The sequence below is a fragment of the Leguminivora glycinivorella genome, chromosome 19 (assembly GCF_023078275.1).
Source record: "Leguminivora glycinivorella isolate SPB_JAAS2020 chromosome 19, LegGlyc_1.1, whole genome shotgun sequence".
NCBI classification, from domain to species: domain Eukaryota; kingdom Metazoa; phylum Arthropoda; class Insecta; order Lepidoptera; family Tortricidae; genus Leguminivora; species Leguminivora glycinivorella.
This window is the reverse complement of record NC_062989.1, coordinates 15,880,589-15,907,024: the sequence shown is the minus strand read 5'-3', so window position 1 is coordinate 15,907,024 and position 26,436 is coordinate 15,880,589. Positions and strand designations below refer to the sequence as shown.

The 26,436-nt window shown below is 38.3% G+C and overlaps 2 protein-coding genes across 2 annotated transcripts in view; one reads left to right on the top strand and one right to left on the bottom strand.

Annotated features, from left to right (window-relative positions):
- Window positions 1–1,640: 1,640 nt before the first annotated feature.
- Window positions 1,641–26,436, top strand: part of LOC125236786 (nuclear receptor corepressor 2-like) — a 211,208-nt gene continuing 186,412 nt past the window's right edge. Inside the window, exon 1 of the mRNA XM_048143712.1 lies at window positions 1,641–1,771. Coding sequence (XP_047999669.1) covers window positions 1,734–1,771 — 38 coding nt within the window. The 5' untranslated portion in view covers window positions 1,641–1,733. The remainder of the gene's footprint in view (window positions 1,772–26,436) is intronic.
- On the bottom strand, window positions 13,540–15,456 carry LOC125236414. Its single transcript, XM_048143207.1, has 2 exons — window positions 15,128–15,456; window positions 13,540–14,778 (listed from the first exon to the last, which is right to left on the bottom strand). Exons 1-2 carry the CDS (start codon window positions 15,208–15,210, stop codon window positions 13,881–13,883), a joined length of 981 nt encoding a protein of 326 aa, XP_047999164.1. The 5' UTR covers window positions 15,211–15,456; the 3' UTR covers window positions 13,540–13,880.

Genomic DNA, 26,436 nt, shown 5'->3' with positions numbered 1-26,436 from the left:
ATCATCGTGGCGAAATCCTAGAGAGATAAGGGCGTAGAAAATAAAACTATGGAAACGGATTATATCGCGTATAATGAATTTACAATACATCTCATAGTTTTATTTCATTAGTAACTATCGCGGTATCCGAAGACAATATAAGTCTAATTTAGTGGTTTTAAAGTTAACTGGGCTCCCAATCAAATAATAAACATTACCAATTTTGGTTCACAACTATTGGCAGTCTTGTATATGTTGTGAGCGCTTAGATTTTCAGATATAGTACTTTCAGGGCCCACTCAAAGATATTCTGTTGCGAGTTTTATAATACATTAGGGAAATGCTGGTCCTGTTTCTAATCCGCTTTGGTCCAGCTCAATTCCTCCCGTGTTTAAGAAGAGGCTTGACCCTGGAAATAGCAGATTTTACATACATAAAATCACGTCTGTACGCCATAAAGGGGTAACAGGCCGGCAGCACATGAACTACTAAGTTTCTGTGCCACTCTTGGCAAAAAGGGGTTGAAAAATCCAAATTGTGACATTGCAGTGACAGGTTGCCAGTCTCTCGCCTACGCCACAATTTAACCCATATCCCACAGCTGACTTCTACGACACCCACGGGAAGAAAGAGGGTGGTGAAATTTTAGGGACCGTCCACACTCCAAGAGACGCATGTCCGCCGACACGGAACGGACGTCAGCGCCACGCCGCCTGAATGTAATTTAAAAAACGTCTCTCTCAGTACATTTTGTATAGGAAAGACGTAAGACGCGCCCCAGGCGGCGCGGCGCACGCCAAGCGGCGCGGCGCGCGCCAAGCGACGCGTCGCCTGGGGCGCACCAAGCGACGTCCCTTGCGACCTTCCTATACAAAAGTGTACTGAGGAGACGTTTTTTAAATTACATTCAGGCGGCAGTGGTTTGTCAGGATCGTAGTAAATGGAAATCCGTGATCTCTGCCTACCCCTCTGGGAAACAGGCGTGATTGTATGTATGTATGTATGTATTCAGGCGGCGTGGCGTTGACGTCCGTTCCGCGTCGGCGGACATGCGTCTCTTGAGTATGGACGGTCCCTTAAGACGATACGGTAGGGGTCAATTCTCCATACAAACGCTCTCTCGACTATTTCCTCCTGGTTTTTGAAGATAGAACAATGATTTTTTCAACACAGATTGTTATTATTTTTATCTGTGTCGGACCGTTTTCATTTTTTCGATATTCTGCTTTTTAAAGACTCTAGAGCCAACCAAAAATTTCCAAAAACGGCCTTTTTCATTGTGGCGCAAAAAAAGGTGTGATACTCAAGATTGGTAACAATTAACCAAAAAAGCTAAACGGTCCGACATAGGTTATTTCATTGTTTTTCAGATTCTCAAATTTCGTTCCGATTGATTAAGTTTTGAAGGAGGAAAGAGTCGAGAGAGCGGAACCTCGATTTTAAAGATTTTTTTGAAATGTCTTTTGACTGAGTTGTTCTTAAATGGACAATTTTTTTTCGATAAATCTAGTTAATAACACTTGTATATGTAGGTAACTAAAATTCCCAAGTTGAAAGGGATTTTCCATTTTAGCATTTTCGCTACCGTATCCTCTTAACCCGTCATCACACGCAGCAGATTTTGACTCCACATATGTGTTTGCCCACAGGTGCAGTGTGTGCAGTGATAGTGCGTTATGTGCGGAGTGTCGCAAACAAGCAGCTAGCGTCCGCCTGCCCCGGCATGCGCTTCTAGCCATGCCAGCGTCCGGGCCATGGCGCAATATACACAGAGGACACAGCCGATGCACAGGTAATACTTAGTACTTCAATCTAGATCTAAATCCTCCGCCACATAAAGCGCTTTGATAGGGTAGCGTTAGCGGAGCAGCGCATTGAAAGCGGTGCGCTCCGCTGACGCTCCACTGTCCGCTACCGCTCCGCCTACGCTATCAAAACGCGCACGTGTGGCCGAGCTTTAAGAAGAGTTGGTTTAGTCGATTCTAAGTCGAAGAAAACACGGTGTTTTTTTTGGTGACAACAGCGATCGGATCTTAAAATCTAGGCAGTCTGTGGACAGAATCTAGGGGTTAGTGGTCAAACCAGATAAGTTGAGCTAACTGGTTTATGAAATTCGAACTACATACTTATGTATGTGCAATGTCCTCAACGTTCTTTAGCGGTTTAGCGGGCTTCAAACCCTCGAAATCAGAATGTATGGATGCCCTTGATTTGAATTTTGACGTATCGTATCGTAATTGTCCATAGCATGTATTCTTGTTCACACTATCGTTATCGTGCTAGGTCGTGGTCCTTTAGAATACCTCTAGAATGATCTGGAAACATCCGCAAGTGTGAAAATTAGGTGTAGTGCAAATAGTTATTAAACAAGACATATAAATATACACACTAAAAAAAATTGACGCTATAACTAAATATAAAAAATCTCACCTAGAGAACCGACCTCTGGAAGTGAACCCAGGATGCTGGCGGCGTTGCCCCTTTGCACTGCTAGACTTAATTTTTGGGCAAAGAAAGACCCTGTCCTGTAGTCCCTCGGAGACACCTATTAGTCTGACCGACACTTCTTTTATAAAATGTTTAGTGTCGGTCGACCACGGGCCGAGCGTTTCGATGGCAAGCGCCGCAAAATCGTAGCGATTTGTTAAAAACGCATATTTAGAATTCTCAATATATTGAATGTATTGATAGGAAGAATCTGGTAATCTCACTCAGTAGTGTTCTCCAATCAGCTAGAAATTGTATACTCTGTTAGATAACGGTTACCCTCACCTTAATCTTCCCTTTACCCGAATTAACTTGTTTCACCCTTTTCAGAATCCCATCCCATCCTACCCACGAAGATCCCGATATCCTGATACCAAGATTCCCGAAGAAAATTTAACAAAATTAATCATGTTTTTCTCAAATAAAGATGAATTACCTAGGTTACATTAGTAGCACATATTCGCATGAAGTTCAATAATGTAGGTAATATCTCCACACTGAGCAAAGGTGTGTTTCCAGCAGAGATGCCCTTGCTTGAGTTGCGTGGATGTGTTTGATATCCAATTATCCACCAATCATGTTCATTGTTCCATTCCACAAAGCATAGCATTGGTGGGAACAGGTTCAACTAAGCTGATTCGTGGATATCAAACCAGCGCATCTCTGGCGGGAAGGCACCCAAGTGTGGCTTACCATAACAGAAGGCAAGTGTGGCTTACCATGAATGAATGAATGTCGTTCCCTCATGGCTGAGGATCGTGACCAACAGTGATTTCACTCCACGTGACGCGGTCTAGGCCATATGGACTGCCATTCTGCATGGAACCACAAGCTTTCTTCACGGTGTCAGCTCACCTTAGCGGTATTCCACCCCTGGAGCGTTTTATTGCGATAAACATGGCAAAAGGGTCCTTCAGGTGCAATAATAAAGATAATTTTCATCCTCACGAATTCGGATAAAAAGTTCCTTATTTCACGTGAAAGACTATTTTCAGTCACGTAGAAAACCTATAAATTCCTATTCAAAAGTTAAATGATGTATGAAAATCATCACATTAATTTTTTGCACATGTGCTCGATTTTATTTGCGTTTCGATGTGCGAAACGATTGTCAATTTGTCACCTTGACTACGTCCTTAATTTCGTTTCGTCTGAATTTACCAAAATCTGTATCCAATATTAAACATTATTTTAACGAGCAATTTTTTCGTAACGAGTGACAAGATTTCCTCGTATTGTGTAACCACGAGTCTTCAATACGTAACTCGAAATGGCGAGAACGTCATGGAAAATGAAAATTTGATTTGAAAGGAGAAAGCCACTGCGTAAAGTGGGCAGAGTTATTAGATCTTGGCTTATGAAAGACTCGACATTACACAAAAGTTCACAAAACTCATCAGTCAGTCGCCACAGCTCAATCTTCGATTCAGGGATCCGCTTTGACAACTAATCCCAAGATTTAGGCACTCCTTTTACGAAAGCGACTGCCATCTAACCTTCCAACCCGAAGGGTAACTAGACTTTAAGGATTGAACCGGTTTCCTTACGATCATCGAAAAGCGACATTTTCACAAATTTAATGACTTATCGTAGGTACTAGCTTTTTACCCGCGGCTTCGCCCGCGTAATAAAAGTATTCTTAATAAAACGTTTACAAAAAATAAGATTTTCATTTGGATCCGTAGGTTTCTTTGTAGGTACATCTGTCCGCGATTATTTCGATTAAGGTAAAGCGGGGCAATTCTCGACTGGGGGGCCATTGTAACTGATCTATTTGCTGTACGGTCAGCCAAGAACTCTTGCAATGATTGTAGAATTGTTACACAGCGTAGGTAGTAGGTACGAATATGTATGTATTTTACCTATATAAATAATATACTGGGGAAACTTCATCCAACCCACATAGCCAGTATCTCGACGCTATGGTCGGTAGGGTAAAAAGTACTTCCTTGCATTATCGCTTACATTTTTTTCCATTTTGCTTATACTTATTGCAAACGTAAACATATGAAAGGCAAGCAAACAACGATCTTCTTACAGCACATTGAATGTAATAGTTATTACGGATGCAGGATACTCGCCGATGCCTACTTACTAATCCCTTCCCACTGAGCCACCTGCATTTTACACTGCCTAGATATCGATTGCCGACCAATTATTCCGACCCCAATCCCTATTCTTATCCCCGGCCCTATCTCTATCCTTGTCCCCGACCCCGTCCCCGTCCCGTCCCTGTCCCCGTCCCTCCCCTATCCCTATCCCTATCCCTATCCCTATCCCTATCCCTATCCCTACCCCTACCCCTACCCCTATCCCTATCCCTATCCCTATCCCTGTCCCTATCCCTATCCCTATCCCTATCCCTAACCCTAACCCTATCCCGTTCCTGTCACTGTCCCTGTCCCTGACCCTGACCCTGTCCCTGTCCCTGTCACTGTCCCTGTCCCTGACCCTGTCCCTGTCCCTGTCCTTGCCCCTGTCAAATTATCACGCTAGGAGGTGAACTTTGAAAAATCCTTTCTTAGTGCTCCTCTAAGGAACTTCCGTGTCAATTTGAAATCTCTTGAACCAGAAGTAAAGATAAAAACTAAACCTATACTTATGGCTATTTTCGATATTTTAACCCCGTTGCTCAACAACAGGGGAGAAAATTTCTTTTCCACCTCATTAGATTTTAAAATCGTTGTATTTATCGTGATCAGCGACCCGATAAACCATAAAAACGATACCCATATTGTGTTTTTGACTTAACCCCCTTTGCACCCCTTTAGGGGTCAAATTTTCAAAAAACCTGAAACATGTATTTAGTCATATGTCTTTAGGAATCCTCCTGTGAAGTTTCGAATAAAATAGTCAAACTAATCTTGTTTCCCCATACAAACTTTGAACCCCCATTTCACCCTTTTAAGAGAAGAATTTTGAAAAATCCTTTCTTAGTGCTCCTCTACGCCATATAAGGAACCTATGTGCCAAATTTGAAATTTCTAGGACCAGCGGTTTCGGCTGTGTGTTGATATGTCAGTTAGTCAGTCAGTCAGTTTCTTCTTTTATATATTTTTTGATATTTAAACCCCATTGCACTATAACGGGGAGAAGATATTTCACTTCCGCCTCGTTAGATTTTAAAAGCGTTGCATTTATCGTGATCAGCGACCCGATTAATCATAAAAACGATACCCATGTTGTTTTTTTTACTTTATCACCCCTTTTCACCCTTTTAGGGGTTAGATTTTCAAAAAACCTGAAACACGTCTTTAGTCATGTGTTTTTAGGATACCTCCTGTGAAGTTTCGAATAAAACAGTGAAACTAACATTGTTTCCCCATACAAACTTTGAACCCCCATTTGACCCCCTTAGGAGGCGAATTTTGAAAAATCCTTTCTTAGTGCTCCTCTACACTATATAGAAAACCTACGTGCCAAATTTGACATCTCTAGGACCAGCGGTTTCGACTGTGCGTTGATATGTCAGTCAGTCAGTCAATATCTTCTTTTATATATTTTTTTGATATTTAAACCCCATTGCACCACAACAGGGAGAAGGTATTTCACTCCAGCCTCGTTAGATTTTAAAAACGTTGTATTTATCGTGATCAGCGACCCGATAAACCATAAAAACGATACCCATATTGATTTTTGACTTTATCACCCCCTTTTCACCCTTTTAGGGGTGAAATTTTCAAAAAACCTGAAACACGTATTCAGTCATATTTCTTAAGGAATCTTCCTGTGAAGTTTCGAATAAAATAGTCAAACTAATCTTGTTTCCCCATACAAACTTTGAACCCCATTTGACCCCTTAGGAGGTGAATTTTGGAAAATCCTTTCTTAGTGCTCCTCTACATTATATAAGGAACCTACGTGCCAAATTTGAAATCTCTAGGACCAGCGGTTTCGTCTGTGCGTTGATATGTCAGTCAGTCAGTCAGTCAGTCAGTCAGTCAGCTTCTTCTTTTATATATTTAGATTAGACTAAAACCACATTACATATGGTTACATACCAATAAGGACGTGGTAAATGCCGGGATAACGCCAGGAGGATGATGATGATTCTCCGTGATTTTATCGCTGCTGAGTAGTGCCGAGTATTAGCGTATAAAAAACCAAGAGTGAACAGGCATCTTCTGGGCGAGCTCACTCCATCGTAGGCCACGTCTTTGCCTTTGGCTAGTCTGTGGCCAAGAGTACGCCCATTTATAATTAAAAAAAAAAAAAACCAATGGTAGTCACAGTGTCTTCGTATTCTGTACATAGCTCGAGGCAGAGCTATCACGATGGATTACATTTGCTTTAATATTATATTTAGAGGGAAAGGAAGGTTTTTGTGTGTTTTGCCCCGGGCGTGTCGCTAGACATTAATTAACGTGACGCTGCGAATATTACTACACTTTTGGGAAAATCTGTGGAAAATGTTAGGAATTTTGTAAAAATATTTTTAACTATAAAACTCCCGTGAGACTCAATCATATAATTTGAGCGGGTTTACTCACGTTTTGATTAAGTCGAAAAACGCTCGACATGTTTCGACCCATATCGAGGATCTTTTTCAAAGAGTTTTTCGACTTAATTAAAACGTGAGTAACCAGTTTAAATTAAATATATTACTTATATGGATTTGGATATGTCTGTAAAAAGTGTAATTTGGGTTATTTGGGTTAAGTTTACAAGCAAAGAGTGAAGAAGTAGGTATAATAAGTAAGCCTTGGTATTTAAGCGCTCAGGTATTTTAAATATGTACTTACAGTATATTAGTTAGGGTCACTTGCACCAACAAAAATAGTTGGTTAACTCGAGGGCACAGTATAATAAAGAGTACTATCGTACAGTATGGCCACTCCCGCTCCCCGCTGAAAGTGCCGCCCACCCCCTCTCGGTTACCTCACAGTTACCGCCTGTCAAAAACGCGAACAGTCGACCTGTTGTCATATCTCACTCATACAAGCATGGTACATACGCGTTCACCTAGACGACCTTAGAATGTGTGCTAGAACGCGCCTCTTTCATATATTTGATCGCCAGTGTCCGAGATGTGCCGAGGGTTAACCCACCATTTTATATGGAATTTGACAGTTGACAGCCCACTAACTTTGAGTTAAGTGGGCCTTACAGTAATGTTTTATTTCAGTAACCTTAAAAGTTAAAATTAGATAAATAAGTCGAGATTATTTTGGGATTAGTTCAGTTAAAAGGCCCCCATAAATCCAATGGATCCAACCTCGTTAAATTTTTCAATAGTCACTGTAATAAATTCAACGAAGTATTTAATTTAGTATAGTTTGTTTAGTATTTACTATTTAGTTCTACAAGAGCCACAAGGTGCCACAAATACATCAGTACAACTGCCAAATTGCTCCTTCAAGCAGTTTTTTTACACTGCTGCGGCTTCTACGCAACCACAGTATAATAAAGAGTACTATCGTACAGTATGGCCACTCCCGCTCCCCGCTGAAAGTGCCGCCCACCCCCTGTCGGTTACCTGACAGTTACCGCCTGTCAAAAACGCGAACAATCGACCTGTCATATCTCACTCATACAAGCATGGTACGCGTTCACCTACACGAGTTTAGAATGTGTGCTAGGAACGCGCCTCTTTCATATATTTGATCGCCAGTGTCCGAGATGTGACGCAACAAAGTAGGTAACAACTCTAACAACGTCTGTATGCATTTGTAATAAGAGCAATTACGCTCATTACGACGTGACAGTGAGTGACATGACAATTTTATATTTGTCATGGCGTCGTGTGGGTAGCGAGTGATGTCTTAACCACGGCGGGAATGTGAGAAAAATACTCACGTTATGACTTCGAAATTTAAAATACTAATATACGCCCGGTTGTTTTATGCGATCAACGCAGAATGAGGAGGCACATTGACATTTTATCCTGCCAGGCGGCGCCTGTGGAAGTGCCTAGGCAAGTAGGCATGTGACTGTCATTCCTATGTGAGAGAGAGAAAAAACATGTAGTAGTAAACTAAAATTCACAATTCTGCGGACTAAATTGACAAATGACTGACAGATGAAATGTTACCAGGAACAGTGAAATAAAAATAGTGAAGGGTATATGTCGATAACAATATATCGACAAGTTGTAAAGTACAAATAACAGACTAGTTTAAATAAAAAAAATACGTATTTTACTTTTAAATACAAGGTAAACATTTTGTTTTGTTCGGTTTTCGAGGTAGTGGATGGATAAAATGCGTTTTTACCCACTAGTTTTATAGCATAAAAAGGTATCCGAACCAGTAAGTAAAAAAAAATATGTTGTCCGACAATGAGTAGTCTTTATTCAAAATATTATTCATTTCCAAGCTCCGTTATTTCGTCATCTTCATCATCATCATCATCATCATCAGTTACATTTATAATGAAACGATCCGAGACATTGTCCACTAAATGGTCGAGTTGTAACATTTTGTCCTCGGTTTTTATTATGTGATTTACACAATCTTTTCATCTTTCGGCTGTAACACAATAATTATTGTAATAATTCATTTGTAAAGATTCAATAAACTATCATAATAAATATATAAATTTCATTTACATTATTGCTGGTTTGAAATTAACATTTTATATCTAATTAGGGGTCTACAGACCTTTCGATCTGTCGAAATCACAAAAAAGTTGGTATATTGATTAAAAGATCAAATTGCCAATTTTATTGTACCGTCTGGGTGCACCTTAAATCTACGGTGTAATAATAATTTTAATATCGAACGGTCTCATAGCGAAGAGTCTCGACCAACATCTTAAGAGACTCTCGCTAGGTGGCTGGATCAAGGGCCAGATGCAGAAGGCGGTGATCTTGGACACGGCGCGGATAGTCCGACGGTTCCTCTCTGCAGCCCTAACCACCGGCAGCTTGGGCCCTGCCCTGCTGCTGGCGGCACCCTAGGTTAGGTTTTTTATAATGTGTTTATATGTTTTTTATATTGTTTTGTATGTGTTTTTGTATTTTACTTTTATATTCATATTATAAAAAGCTTAACCTAAGAAGCAAAATAAATAAAGGAAATATTTTAATATCGATAAAAACGACACTAGCCAAACTGTGGCAACATTTGTTCACACTTACTTGTCAATTTGGTCCGTAGGATTATGGATTTTAGTTTAGTCCAGTAGAAATTAAAAAGTGGCAATGGCAACATCGCAAGTCCCGTTTTCTCACACATATTGATTTGAAAGGGATGGCAAGGAGCTGCAGTCCGTTTGTACTTATCGGGCTTCACTTGTTTAGTTAAAATCTTAGAGATGCCTACTCCTTATAATAAGATACAATCAGTCTTGCAAGTGACAAGCAAAGTAACAGTTCAGGGGTCGATTTTTGAGTCTCACGGCGTTCGAATTCAGAAAATTGTCACTGAAAATAATAGGCAATTCACCGTTTTCAACCGGTATTTTAGTGACAGTGAGACTCAAAAGTCGGCCCCCAGGGTCCAATCCCGCCCGAGAAAGATCCCCACATCCTGTTGACAGCAAGTCAACGATCTCGCAGCCTTGAGACCAGCTAACAGGGACTAAATCTGATAATGAACGACTAATTAGGGTCACTGAACCCTTATCTACGCGAGTTTTCGGGTCATTCGAGAACGTAGGTATAAACACATTGCAAATATATTTGCAGTGCAGATTATTAATAGATTCTGAGGTTACCCTCAGTTGGGTATTGAATACGTTTTCAATCATTTAACCGATGTTTGTCATGGCATCTAAAAATACCATGCTACGCACTCGTCAAGATAACTGGTACTGGAAATTCAAATCTTTGACAGCAAGGAACTGTACAAGAACAGTATGCGGGACAAATCATTAAATATACCTTGCAACTTCTACCCAGCGTACGTAGCCGAATGGCATTGGCACAAACGTTCACGAAACGAAACGCTCGTAGATCTCTATCGCTTTTGCGTATTGGCGCGACAGAGCCAGACTACCTTTCGCGGCGTTTCGTTTTCGTTTCGCGTCGTAGAAATGCCATTCGGCTACGGGGCCTGACCCATATATCTGCAACTAGTGTACAATTTGTACACTACTAACAACATTATTTGCGGTAGGTACTGAAAATCTATGTGAGTCCGTTTTAGTGCACCTTTGGCTGCCTAAGGGACCGGCCACACTTAAGAGACGCATGTCCTGAGGTGCGGAACGGACGTCCGCGCCACGCCGCCTGAATGTAGGAGGAGGAGACGTTTTTTGAATTACATTCAGGTGGCGTGGCGGAGACGTCCGTTGCGCGCCGCAAGACACGCGACGCCTAAGTGGGGTCGGTCCCTAAAATGAGTACAAGATGTAGGTACAGTAGAAACCAACAATCAATTCTAAAACCATCGTGAATTCATGACAATGCGCTGTCGTTCAAAAAATGTTAGGCACAACCAATTTGCCTCCATTTGGAAGTGTCACGCTATCAAAAGCGCCGAAGTTTCATTTTAGTGTCAATCGTGTCACGCAATACATATGACGAAATAGAAGTAACAATAGACTTTATAAACTGAAATAGATACCATACTCTAAAGAAAAGGCGATCAAGCCCACTGGTGGCGAAGCCGGGAATCGAACCCGGGTCTCCAGCTATCGCGGCTGACGTGTTCGACCGGTACACCACCCCGACCGCCATTTCGACGGGTACCTCGGCGGTCAGGGTGGTGTAGCGGTCGAACGTCGAACACGTCAGCCGCGATAGCTGGAGACCCTACTAAATCATAAGGACCCTTTAAACGTGGAACGGCACATTACGATCTAGATCGGGCGAACAAGCGATCGCTGATTGCGTTCGTTACATTACAACATCGGTCGGGCGGCCATGACTCTGCCAAGGCGAAAAGAAACTGCGAATTCAATGTTATTGTACCTACAAAAAACTCATTAATAATATCAATAAGCGCTCTTGAATGAAGTCCGCCGCATTGAAAAAAAAAACAAGAATAACCTTTTTTTTTTTCAGTATGACCTGGATGCAAGCCTTCATTTCATACCCTTCATTACGACGATTTTTCTTCATGTTTCCGAGAGCGATTGAAATGAAAACAATCATTAACTTTTACGGTACGCTATAACGCTACCCTTAACATAACGCATAAGTGACTCCCGATGTTGCTTATGTCCAATGGGCGGCGATTATCTGTGCTGTAATGTAACTGGCATGACACACAGCCAAGGTGTGATGTTTTGAATACTTTGGACCTTTTCTCTTGCATAAAACTTGCAGTTGAAACAAGATTTTCATACTTTTAAAGCTATATGTAATTCGTATCACAAAAAAAAATGATTTTCTCCAGTTCTGCCAACGGAGCGGATATTTTAACACAAAATCAATATGGGGCTGTGCTGGCCAGGAATAGCGGTGACCCTTCTGTATAGTCTAGACCGTCTATGCTCTATATTAACTAGTATTTACCTCCGAGTTTGCCTGTGTGACCTCAAAGTTAAAATTAACTTGTTAGCGAGACGAAGTGGAAATAAATGAGGCATATGACTCAAGGATGATTTTTTTAGAAGAATTTAACAACTGAAAACTGAGTAGGATTGTGAGTAGGATAGGATTTCATAGATTGCGAGATGTGGAACTTGTGGAAGCCAATTATATGTATAGGAAAAAAAAATTAACAAGCAAAAATTTCCTATTCCTAGGCTTAGAATAGGACATGGAAAAGCTAAAATGTAGTAGGAAATGGTTTACATTATCATAAAAATAATATAATTTAGTGTTTTCCCTTCCTGAGCTTTTACTGTCAAATAGATTCGTGTTTTATTGTTATTATGGCACTTTGAAGAAAATTGATTTCCTGCCAATCCCATCCCAAGTAGCAGAGTGCCGGTAGGTATTGTTCGAGTTTCACATGACATAACGGATGTTGTGAGTTCGACTTGTTCTAAATACAAATATCGTCAGGTTGCAGTTGTTACAAAAATGTCCCCATTTCCAACAACAAAATATTCATGTCCCGTCCCGTGCGCTATTCACTGACACTCGGATACAAAAGCAGCTGATCTTGTTCGTACGACGCGACGTTGCCAGGCCGCGTGGAACGTGCTGCGTTGCCGCTCCGTGCACGCTTTGAGTAAATATTCGAATTTCGAACTTGTTTGGCAATGCGAATCGGCGAGTTCTCGAGCGGTATCGTGGAAGTGATAGATGGGAATGAATTTACATATTTTCATCTCTGCTGATGCTGAGCGACAAATGGGGATGCGAATTTATTGACTTGTATAAAATGTCTATGTCAAATTTATAACAACATAGAAAGTGCCATTAATAATAGGCTTTTAGAAGATGTATTGTGATAGGCTCGACCACGGCTCGACCCTCTACTAACCAATGAATTGAGTTCGATAATCAAAGGAATAAATAAAATAAATAAATATTGGGGACACCTTACACAGATCAACTTAGCCCCAAATTAAGCAAAGCTTGTACTATGGGTGCTAAGCAACGATATACATACTTAAATAGATAAATACATACTTTTATACATAGAAAACATCCATGACTCAGAAACAAATATCTGTGCTCATCACACAAATAAATGCCCTTACCGGGATTCGAACCCAGGACCGCGGCTTAGCAGACAGGGTCACTACCGACTGAGCCAGACCGGTCGTCATGAGCCAGACCGGTCGTCAAAGTGTCAAATAACATTAAGTATTGAAAACATCCCACGCAGACCAGACCAGACAATACTAAAGAGAATTGAATAAGTAAGAACTTGAGTTTTTTTTTCTAGGTATTGTTACTGGTTAATGCGAAAAACGTTTTTTTTTTCTTGTATAACCAGAACCACATGGATTTAGAACAAGTCCAAGGTTCTGCCAATATTGATTTTTATCGGAATGGAAATTAAAATTAATCGAGTGAGCCGTTATTTTACGCGATTTCCTATAAGTCGTGTGTATAACGGTACACACCAATTAATTTAAACCAGTACCTTAATTTTGGCTATGTGGATTCTGGTTAATTAGCCGATCTTGAAAGCAGGTTTTTTACTCTGTGGTAATAATTGGCGGAAAGTTGGGAAAGTACAGATTCAAAATGGGAACTTAAGGATGAGAAAAGATGAACTGAACCACAACTGAACGAACGACATTTATTGTTTTACTTATAATGAAAACTTTCTGCAGCTTCCGTGTTTTTTGCCTACGATTTTTTAAATAAAAAAAAATCAGGATGATGCAATTTTTGGTAAAGTAAAACAAGATTGTTTAATAAGTATTAAAAAAAACAACTTTTTGGCACAATCCTTTCCTCACAACAATATTTGACTTTGAATTTAATTAGATGAATATCTTAACAACTACATATTTATAGAATATCACAATCAATATCGCAAATAGTCGCTTTGTTTACAATGTTAACATGTCACATTCAGTCAATAGAATAACAATTATAATTTTAAGATTTATTTATTTAAAAACTATCCCGGTTTAGTTCTCTTCTCTTCTATTTTAATAGGATTATCAGTTACATCAACATCATCATCCAGTTCACGCTTAATACCTGACGTTGTGGCTTCTTCCACGGTGAAAAATGGCAAATTCATTTTAACTTTAAACATTATTTCACGTCCATCTATAGGCGATTGCGATGGCTGCTCATTTCTTTGGCGTTCGGATAAAGCCATCACAATATCGTCAAGTACTAACGCATTCGGTTCTGTTTTTATTTCTGGAACATTTTCACTCTCATTTGGTTGTATATTTGGTATTTGGCTTGTTTTTGTTGTAGGTATATCCGTTTGTAATTTCTTTACAGCTATAGTAGGTATTACAGGTGAAGGGGTTGTTGGTTTATTATTTTTTCTGAAATTCCTTAGTCCAACTTGGGCTGGTGCAACAGGCTTCGCGGTTTCTGCTGCAGGCAATGAGTCAGTTTCTGGTACATTAGTTGAAGAATGTTTTAAAACATATTCTGCAGTTCGATTCACATTAGGCACAGGTATATTAATAGAAACCTTTTCAGGCTCAGGCTTTTTTACGGGCCCTTTCTTAGTTCTAGAGTTGTAGTAACTCGCAGGCGGTATATCAATAGTGCTTACTTCTGTCCTGGTTAGTTTATGTAGCATCAGATTCGTTCCATTGCTAGCTTGATACTGATCCAAATCTTCAGTGGAAGTGCCTTTATCCTCAAGGTTAGTGTTTTTGTCTGTATTTGTGCCCTTGTTGACAATATGAAGGACTGGTAAGGCTGTAGCTATGTTGTGCCAGGAGATGTGTGCTTCGCAGACGTAGTAGTATTTTAGCAGGTTCAGTCTATTTCCATCTACGTCGGCAAGGATGTCAGGGCGGTTTAGAGCTCGTAGCCATTCCTTTGATCTGTAAACATATTATGCATAAACTTAGCAACATTAAAACATGGTTTCCATGGTTACATTAACATGTAAACAAATCCTTCTTCTTAAACAATACAAGTTTAGTTTTTAACACGTAATTTAGTATTTTAATTCATATAACGAGGGTTTACTGGTGAAACCCGATAAGTTGAGCAAACTGGTTTGGTTTTTCAAATTCGAACTATGTGCAATTTCCACAATGTTGTTATTTCAAGGACTAATTATTTCGATTTATCGGGTTTCACCAGTAAATCCTCGATAAATTACTTCTTGGACCATAGTTCATCTTTTAACAATTGGCGTAATTTTATGTAAGTATATATGAATCTTACCGTGCCCTACAGGTTGGGAAATTGTAGAATTTGACAGCGGCCCCGCTCTTTGCTTTGCAACCGTACGCGCAACAACGTTTCATTATTATACGTAATTCGTAAAATTTTCCATGAGAACTTTAAATACATCCGCTCGTGATGGTATCTGAGCGCGGACTGGCGTACCAGTTCCACTCACAACGTTTCAACCAATCAGAATCGTCTATAACGATTCCAAATAAAAGACGACTAACTGCCAACTCAAATCTACAAGAACTTCGACTTTATATCCACTCGATAAGGCTCAAATTGAAACGCGCGGCGTGTTGTTTTGTGGATCCTTCTCTATCTAAACGACTGGCGACTGCCGGCAAACGTAGGACGCTCAACACAACTTGATACTTGAACGGTGTTTGAATCTTACCAATTATACTTTGTAATTTTATTTTCATGGGAATAATAACAGTTTTTTAAAAGATTTATATGGAGTTTAAAATAAATTATGTATTAATAAAATATTCACTCTCTTTAAATAAATAAAGAATTGAGCCTTTATATATACGTCCTGCTGCTGGACCAGGCCTGAGTTGTGAGAGGGCTCGGGATAATATAGTAATTTACACTATTTATTACATTAAAAATTAAAAGTACTTATCACAATGTAGTTAACAGGTACTTACGACATACGTTAAAGACATTTGTAAATCCTGAATTATGCATAAAGTATATCTTTATATTAGGGATGTTACAGAGGTGGTTTTATCGGAGCCGAAGCCGGAACCGGAGATTTTAAATTTGCATTAACGGAACCGAAATCGGAACCGAAACCGAAACCGAAGCCGAAACCGGAACCGGAGATGTATGTTTAAGCCGCGGAGGGAGAGAAATTAGTACCTAATTTTTCTCCCTTCGCCTGCGTCAAGTAATAAAATAAAACAGTGGTATTATTATTTCGTATTTTTTATTGTTAATTAAAAAAGTACCTTCATACAAATCAGTACCTACCTAGGTGTGTAGGTATAGTCTCGACATTATCAAACAGGCATGGGAAATAAAAATGAACACCTTATTGTACGATTGAAAATGTTATAGCACAGGTATGTAATACATACATACAAGTCCAAACCTGTTTTCATAGCCAGGCACGCGCCGCGTACTGCGGCCATTAAGTTTCGGTTTCGGTATGACTTTCGCTTGAAATCAATCGGAATCGAAGCCGAAGGTGTGAAATCAACCGAAAGTTTCGGTATATCGGAACCGAAGCCGAAGCTCCGTAACATCCCTACTTTATATTAGGGTTATAATAGTCTACATTTACTATAGCTTCGGCTTGTCTGACTGTCTCTCCAAGATATTTTACTCACTATATAAATAAGAAAAAGAATCCTTTATAGAGAATAATGTTTTTTTTTTGTGACAGCTTGGCCTGTGGCATTTGTTTTAGTACTTGTAGTCCCTAGGGATCTCGTATTTTTTAATGTATGTGTTTGTTTACTAACTTTCAAAGAAATTAAAATAGTAGTTCAATTAGTAATTTATTGCCAAAGAACTTGTTATTTAGACAGGTAGTTTATAAAACATACTTTAAGGTTTTTCAAAGATCAAGTTGTATCAGCCGCACTACACTTCTAGCAGGGGCGGCTCACTCCGCGATTATATCGCCGCGCTACAAGTACATGCCGGCAGCCGCGAGTTCGCGGCCCGTTCGCTGGTGACGACCTTCACGCGGCGCAATAGAATTGAATGTCGGCTGCTCGCGTGCGGTCCGTTTGTTAATGTAGGTAAGAATTTAGAATGGCGGCATTTTGTGAACATCAAAGGAGTGAGCCTTCTGTACTTGTACTATTATATATTCTGTGCTTCTAGAGAACTGCTGTTATATTTTTTTATACAATATTTTTGTTATTTTGTTATATTATTGTTACGAACGGATACGATTTTTTCCTTGGTTGACGATTTTTATAAGTACCACATGGTTTTTTAAAATGTTAATACCACGTTCGAAACGCTTTATCAAAATTGCTGAGATCTTAGCCTGGTCTAATGTAGAAACTTTAAAAAGGCAAAAAACCATTTCCCTGTAAAACATTAGTGTAAAATACTCACTGGTGCTCCCACACCGGCTGTTTTAAATATTTTATAACAAGGTGTAACAGGGACAGCACGATGGCGCGATGACGCGCTGTCCCTGTCACACCGTGTTATATAAAACTTATAACAGCCCAAATTGAGAGCACCATCCATACTTCCGTACTAATAAATGGGAAAGTCTGTGTGTCTGTTTGTTTGTCCGTCTTTCACGGCAAAACGGAGCTACGAATTGACGTGATTTTTTAAGTGGAGATAGTTGAAGGGATGGAGAGTGACATAGGCTACTTTACTCGTATGTCTCTTTTTAACGCGAGGGAAGCCGCGGGCAAAAGCTAGTCCATACTAATATTATAAATGTCTGTCTGTCTGTGGCATCGTAGCTTCCGAAATCCGAACTTATGAACCGGTTTAGATTTAGTTTTTTTTTTGTCTGAAAGCTGAATTACCGTGTCTTTATTAGATAAAAAAACTTATACAAAAAAAAAACTTTATTTCTGGCCGGGATTCGAAACTGACACCTGCGATTAGATCTAGATACTGTGTCTCCGATCCGCTTACGACTGAGCTACGTGCAATCGATGCGCGGGCGACGAAATTAGCGACCATAACTTACATTTACGAACGCGAAAGAAAAACGCACCAAAACTCCAAAATTCGCATTTTCCGGGACCTAAGGCTAAACTACATCGATTTTTCACCCCCGAAAACCCCCACAAAACAAATTTCAGCGAAATCGTAGAGCAGTTTCCGAGATCGTCAGTATATAATATATACACAAGAATTGCTCGTTTAAAGGAATATTTTATCGTCCTTCGGCGAACAGATACAATAGCAACTCATTCACATAACAAATACACCTATAAATACCTACTACTCCATCGTATATACGTATACTAGCGTTATCAGTTATCACAGCGCGTCTGGATCGATCGACGCGACGTTGTCGCTCCGTGCGTATTATTATTTTGTTGGCAGTTGCGTCACCGTTTTTTAACCATTGTCTGGTAGTCCATTAATCAGTGTTGGCGCATTGTTTCTGAGTCTGGTTAATTTGTTAGTTAATTTTAACTCGTTTTTTTAGTTTGGATGTTCGACCACAATAAGTATCAACTTCAAAATTATATATCTCCAAGGTTAAACTATACCATACATTTGAAGAGCTCTATCAAAAGTATCAAAACGCTTAATTTCTCTTTCTACTTAAGTACGACCGTGGTAACAATAAGTCCATACAGTAAAAAATAAAAAAATGAAATAAACCCCCGACCGCGACATAGTGGACCGATTTTCATGAAACATGACTAAGAACACTCCCTAACTCAGCTTTCAGACAAAAAAACTAAATCAAAATCGGTTCATCCGTTCGGGAGCTACGATGCCATAGACAGACAGACACACACACAGACAGACAGACACGTCAAACTTATAACACCCCTTCGTTTTTACGTCGGGGGTTAAAAATAGTAATAGTAAAAACTTGATAAGTGTTCGTTATTAAGGACATTAAATTAAAGAATTAAGTATCTATGTTCATTGAATGTCCTTTTAAAATGGACACTTTTTGCTGTTACTAATGGATTAGCTACTAGATCGTTTTAAACTTTTTCTAGTCAGGTATTATAAAGGTCTAAGCTTTTAGGATTTAAGTACCATAAGGATATTAACTGAAAAAAGATGCATGAAAAATGTAAATTCAATCGTTGAGCGACGGCGGGATTCAATTCAAATCAGCATTTTTAGCTTAAGTACGCTTCTGTTTATATTTTTTTGTACTTTTGTTGTGAACTTGTGACTGCCTAAAAAGGTTATATCAAAATACTGCACTTTAGCTTAGCCATAATGTAGCAAAATTTACAGTGTATCCCTCCCTACTGCACTGAGAGAAATTTGCATTGTGAATTTAACAAGTTCGACTTGTTGCGGTTTATCCGTTTGAATCAGCCAAACGTATGTTTAAAACAATATGTGTCAGGTTGTTTTAGGGTTGTAAAAAAACGGTTTTTTTTCTGGCTTGAAAAAAAAACAGTTTTTTTTCTGGAGTATGTTTTTTTTCTAAAGTACGAAATCTCAAAATTTGCAAAGTAGTTAATACTTTTATACGGTTTTTTAGACTTAATGTTAACTAGAGTCTGGCTAATGAAAGTTGAACCCAGTATTTTTTTAAAACAGCAACTCTGGATGTCATATCATCGATTGTCATCTGTCAGTGTGACTGTCACTTTATCGAATTTTGGTAAAAGTTAACAGCGAAATCTATAAATAATAATGAATAACACCATGAAAATTAGTAAAGTAAGTGCTGTAAATAAATTAGATATAATAAAAAAGAAACCATGTTATCAATATGTTGCCAGCTCCAATTTTTTTGAAATTGCCACGTTTTTTCGGGCTCAACTTTCATTAGCCAGACTCTATTAAACGTATTTAATAATATAAATTTAATTTCTGGTCTTATAAAAGTAACATTTACGAAATCTGTAGTTTGTAGTTATCACTATTTACTGTTGGCAACACCACCGCCTCTCCACGCTACACGCCGTATCGGGGATTCCCCTATAAACGTTTGTATACTGAATTAAAATGTACGTTATTGTTATTGAAACACGTTACATTACAACTCACGAAAAACCGTTATTGTCGTATTATTTGTTCATCTGAAAAAAAAACCATATTTAGAAAAAAAACCAAGGTGCTCGGTTTTTTTTCATGTTTTTTTTCATAATTCTGAAAAAAAACATTTGGTTTTTTTTCTATTTACAACCCTAGGTTGTTTTTATAAAATCGACTTGTTGATTCAAATATATTGCCGATTCAAATGACAAGTAGCTTGTTGTTTGAACCAAAGAGCACTTAGGCGCTATTTTAACCAAAAAACTTGTTGAACGAACATGAAAACTGGTTGTATTTTCTCTCAGTGTGGGTTTGTCTTTAGCTCTTCCATCCCCTTTTGTACCGTTATCTGCAGAGCTTGATATTTTCCCAAGATATCACTTAGATTACTCTATCGGCCTTTACTGGCTTACTGTGCACATTGTCTTTTATGGCCGCCACTCTAATCTTCGTTCGCTTTTACTTACAGCAGCGGTTCTCAAACTTATTTTCCCATGGAACCCTTTTGGAAACCAAAATATCTGACGGAACCCTTAAATTAAATACTTAAATAAAATAAAAAGTTTGTTGCAATCTTTATTTTAATAAGTGTTGAACTATCCGACTAGAGGAGAGGTGTATTTTCGATTTTTTCTCATTGTTACCTATATTATTCACACGGAGCCCCCAGAGAGGCTTTACGGAGCCCTAGGGTTCCGCGGAGCACACTTTGAGTATGGCTGACTTACAGTCTTGTCTCATTCTTGCTTGCTCAGGATAAGGCCTGATTTAGACGACGTGCGAACTCGCATGCGATTTTAGTTACATTGCTGGCTTTTGAGGTTACATAAAATTTTGCACAGCCATCAAATACCGCAATGTAATAAAACTCGTATGCGAGTTCTCGTACCGTCTAAATGGGCCCTAAATGATATAGCCTTAAGTAATAAGTATTCTGTGTTAGAACCAATTTTTTTGCGACTAGTAGCGAAATGTACAAATCTCGAGTCGTAATTTTCTACTGTTCCTAGCTTAGTCTATCACAGGATTTTAGGATTCATAGGACAAATTAATAAAGACTTAAAAACTGCAAAGGAGAAATCATGGTAACATGATTTTAATTCCGATCTACTACAGACTGAATACATACATACAACCCAAGTAACATTTTAGTGCTATAATTTTGGTTTTCGACGCCAAAAGCTACTATAGATGTCGTATAAAGGTTTTCGGCGTGACCGCTTGTCGTATAAAAGCCTCCAGTAACACCTTTTAGCTCTATAAGCTTATACCGCTAAAAGGTGTTATTAGGAAGTGATGTAAACGTTTATATCACCATTTTATAGAGCCGCTATAGGCCTGGTCTATAACAGGATCAAATATGACTACTATAGATCTATATTATTGTATAATAGTGTTAGGAATCACTGCTATGCAATCAATTTGCGCTATTAAGGTTCCCGACAAGCCGCTATAGTTGTTGCGTTATACAGCTAAAAGGTGTTATTAGGAAGTGATGTAAACGTTTATATCACCATTTTATAGAGCCGCTATAGGCCTGGTCTATAACAGGATCAAATATGACTACTATAGAACAATATTATTATATAATGGTGTTAGAAATCACTGTTATGCAATCAATTTGCGCTATTAAGGTTCCCGACAAGCCGCTATAGTTGTTGCGTTATACAGCTAAAAGGTGTTATTAGGAAGTGATGTATACGTTTATATCACCATTTTATAGAGCCGCTATAGGCCTGGTCTATAACAGGATCAAATATGACTACTATATAACAATATTATTATATAATGGTGTTAGAAATCACTGTTATGCAATCAATTTGCGCTATTAAGGTTCCCGACAAGCCGCTATAGTTGTTGCGTTATACAGCTAAAAGGTGTTATTAGGAAGTGATGTAAACGTTTATATCACCATTTTATAGAGCCGCTATAGGCCTGGTCTATAACAGGATCAAATAACCTACTAAAGAACAATATTATTGTATAATAGTGTTAGGAATCACTGTTATGCTATCAATTTGCGCTATTAAGGTTCCCAACAAGCCGCTTATAGTATTTTTAGTAGTCGTATTTTAACAGAAATTAAAACCTAACTATACCACTATTTTGGGATATAGTGGCTTTGGAAAACACTGCTACAGTATTTAACACTGTAGTAGTGATATGAATACCATTATAGAACTATTTTGCTGTGTAATGAAGTTTTCAGGATACGTTTATATAGCTTTGAAAAGCGTTAATAGTCGTTTTCTAATGCCTTTTATATCTCATCGCCGTATACGTCACAATTACTCTTTTATATCACAGAACTGTGGAATAATGGTTTCGGTATCTCTTTTAAAACACAATAGCGTTATAGCTGAGTTTACTATATGTTTTATAAAAAAAAAACTGTTTAGAAGATCTTTCTATAGTAAAACATTGAAAACAAGTATTGTTTTCTATATAAAGAACTTATAAGTTAAACTGGATCATAGTTAAAGTTTCATGCAACCCTAATTGAATCCACAATGGCGGGCTTATGGCAGTGAATGCGTATGATAAGTGACATAGTCGAACTATAAAAGCGTATGTTTTACTTCTTGGATCCATAGTAGAAACTATGGTGCCAATAATTTTATTGTATTAAATTATATTTATTTATTTTATTCAAAACAGGTATAAATCGAGGGCGCACTTAAAATACTCCATTAAACTAATATTCTTTTAACGGTAAAATTTCCTTCGCATACCTTTTTGCAGTAATGATGGAATTATACGAAATCCAAATTATTTTGATTGACACTAAACTTCACAAGTTCACACGCCACTTTTCATAAAGTTCCTCGTTTAGAACAGTTTTTGTTAAATATTACACACATTAAATTATTTTAGAAATTTCATTCATTCGCATTAAAAGGGACGGCAACTGCTATTACAGAACAAAAAACCTGTATAACGGAATCTCAAATGCTACTATAGCATAAATTGATACTATAATAGCGTTACTGTGTCCTCTATGTCAACAAATTAGCACAATAGTCATCATCACATCACCATTATAGACCTTAAACGTCACGGATGATACTGCTATAGCCCTATTATATCACTAAATGGCTGCATAATTGCGCCAAATCGGCTCTACAGTACCAATATAGACTATTTATAGGACCATTTAATGTGATTTAATTTGGTGCTCGCGACCACTATAGGACCAGAAATTGTTACTTGGGAATCACGCCTGTATCCCATGAAGGGGTAGGCAGAACACATGAAACTAATAAAAAGCTTCAGTGCCACTCTTGGCAAATAAGGGGTTGAAAGAAAAACGAAACTGTGACATTGCAGTGACAGGTTGCCACTGCCAGCCTCTCGCCTACGCCACAATTTAACCCATACACAATTTAACAGACTGAATAACTAGAATAAACTACCTAAAGCTATTAAAAACAACTTAATGATCCAGAATTACGAAGTATTTGCAGTAACTTGCGGTAATGCTAAAACGTACATGCACGTTACAAAACGCTAACTATTATATTACATATATCTACCTGGATATTTTATGGTGCGGCTTCTGCAGCAAGAAACTTGAAAGCTATTAGGCTAATATATTTCTAAATGCCACATTGAAATAGGCTATAAAACAGGTATAAAGAAAGTAAATGTTGTGTTTTAAAGAAATCACAACGTACCTGCGCCTATTTTCTTTACGGTTAATCTCTAAACTTTGTTATATCAACCCTTTTAATAATTATTAATACTCCGAGAAAGTTTATTAATTGCCTGTCCCAAGGTCATCGTTCCGTTCGAGGAATAAAATAGAGAAATAGCTCCTCGTACACGATGCCGCGAGCCGTTCTATCGATCGGACTTTCGCGCGATGTTGCCAGCTCGCACGGACTATTTAGAAAGATTATAACAAGTGTCAATGTAGTGAATGTTCTAGGATGCCTATCTATCAGTTGCTAGCTTCGTTTTTGTTTTGTTTTGATGCCGAATAGATACAAAAGAATCGTTTTAAAATGTGAAAGTACTGAAGTAGCAAAGCTTTTCGTGATCCATTGAATTCGCATACTCGACTTTTCTTCTATTACTGACAGTGTCAGTGACGATTTGGTGAATTTTAACTCGATGTCTTAATCTGGCTGCTAGATTTTACCTATAAATGATGATTTTGAATCATACATATTGAATAAATTGATGGATTTCATTTATTTTGATGTTTTATAGTCAGTATTTTGTTCGTGTTGGTGTGGTGAAAAATTTTGTGTTTCACTCGGTGGCAAAGTTTGTTTAACCTTCGTGCCTTGATACCCTCGCAACGCTCAAGATTCCACTTTTTGAACCACTCGCTACGCTCGCGGTTCAATTTTGGAATCTTTCGCTTGCTCGGGTGTCAATATTGGCACGTGCGGTTAAACAACTACTTTGCCCCCTTGTAAAACAAACAACTATTTCAGTACAGATGCTGTTTTTTTTACGCACTAGTGCGAGAAGTGGTTCATTATATGTCAGGTCGAAACTTCGGAGGGCAAAAAAAAAACCATCTGTACTGAAATAGTACATTACGATACAAGTGCGTAAAAAAGGAAGTTCGAAACGAGTGGCGATAAATTAAAACACGACGAAAAACGTCGTACGATACACGTGCAAAAAGGAAATTCGTAACTCGTGTCGATTTAAAACACTCCCTTCGGTCGTGTTTTAATTTATCGCCACTCGTTTCGAACTTCCTTTTTTACGCACTTGTATCGCAATGTAATATATGAGTTGAGTGACAGTATTAAAAGTATGTACCTATAACAATAAACGCGATCTCCCAATCATATCAAATTTTATGATGAAACTTTTCAATTTCTTTGAAATGCGTGGTTGATCAAGAATTCTATTTTTTTCTGCGTAGTTTTTTGCGATACACGAGGATGAGTCAATCGCGGATGTGAAGCACTTTTGTTGCTATTGCTACACCTTGAATTCCACGCGTATATTAACTGAACTGAACTGACTCATTATACGAAATACTCATAGTATTTTTACACATGTTAATAGTTATTTATACGTCAGTCACACAGTCTTTAGTTTTGTAGGTTAGGTTAAGCCCCATTTAGATGGTACGAGTTTCTCGCCCGTCTTGGTCGAGAAACTCGTATGACATTATCGTATGCGATAATCGCCTGGCGAGTATCGTACGAAAACGTTTACATTAGTGCGAGAAATAAGAACTCGCATACGAGTATCGTATGCGAGACTCGCCAGGCGATTATCGCCAGGCGAAATAGTTTAGACGGAGAGTAGAATTTTCGGGAGATATTTCCATAACATTTCTCGACTCGTCTAAACCGGTTCTCGTATGACATTTTTTCTCGAACGTGCGATTATCGTACGAATCGGAGCGAACCGATTTTCATACGAGTTTTGCCTGTCAACTTGCGTGCCTAGTTGCTAATTAATTAATTATAAACTTATATGATATTATATGCTTTTTTATAATATTGGGTATAATTTACCTTGGATTTATTTGAATTTAAGATGAATAGTACCCAATAATATTAAAAATACTATAAATGATTTATGAAGGTCTCAATAATATACAATAGGGAAAATAATGATTTCGACTGTAGCGTTACCTAGCTAATAAAATCTTGGTTGCGACACTTGCGATTAGGTTTAGGATATTATTAAACATAGAATATAAATAACATTTTTTTTTAAATTATAGTAGGCATTTTGCCCCATAGATATATGGGGTAAAATGTCAGTAGGTAAACATTAACTGTATAATATTAATAAGCCAAATTTATTTTTGGTTTTAGCAGTTACTGAGAGGTAAATATAGAAACACCATGTTTTACATGATTTCTACTGAATTCATTTCGACTGAGTAGCGTATAAACTCGTATACGATTCTCGCATATGTGTTTTGTTTACACGGAGACATACAAATATCAAAGGCAAGGCGATTATCGCCCCCTTTCGTGCGATATCGTACGCATAGTTTACATGATACGATATTTTTTCTCGTACTTCGATAATCGTACGTTCGAGGCGAGAAACTCGTACCATCTAAATGGGGCTTTAGGTTGGTAACTGTTTGATTGGTCACAGTTCTAACCTAACCTAAACCACAGAATATATAATAGTACAAGCCTAAACCTACTTTAAATAAAAATCGTTATTGTGTGTGGGGTCGCTGTTCTAACCTAACCTAAACCTACTCTGTAAACTGTTTGGTTTTTTGTGTGGTCACAGTTCTAACCTAACCTAAACCTACTCTGCAATACGTTTGCTTCTGTGTAAATCACAGGTCGAACCTAACCTAAACCTACTCTGTAAACTATTTGTTTTCTTGTGTGGTCACAGTTCTAACCTAACCTAAACCTAATTTAAAAGCCATTCGTTGTTGTGAAGGTCGCAGTTCTAACCTAACCTAAACCTACTTGGTAAGCCGTTTGTTTCTGTGTGATCACACTTCTAACCTAAACCTACTCTAATATAGGATTTAAGCCAATGGTCATAGTTTAATTAAGGACGTATGTGATGTGCCACATTTCTTAGAATAAAAACATCTATAAATGTGTAGTACGACAAATGAGACAGTTTTGTTATTATACGTCGAATAAATGAATTGCGATATTTTGTAGTTCTGC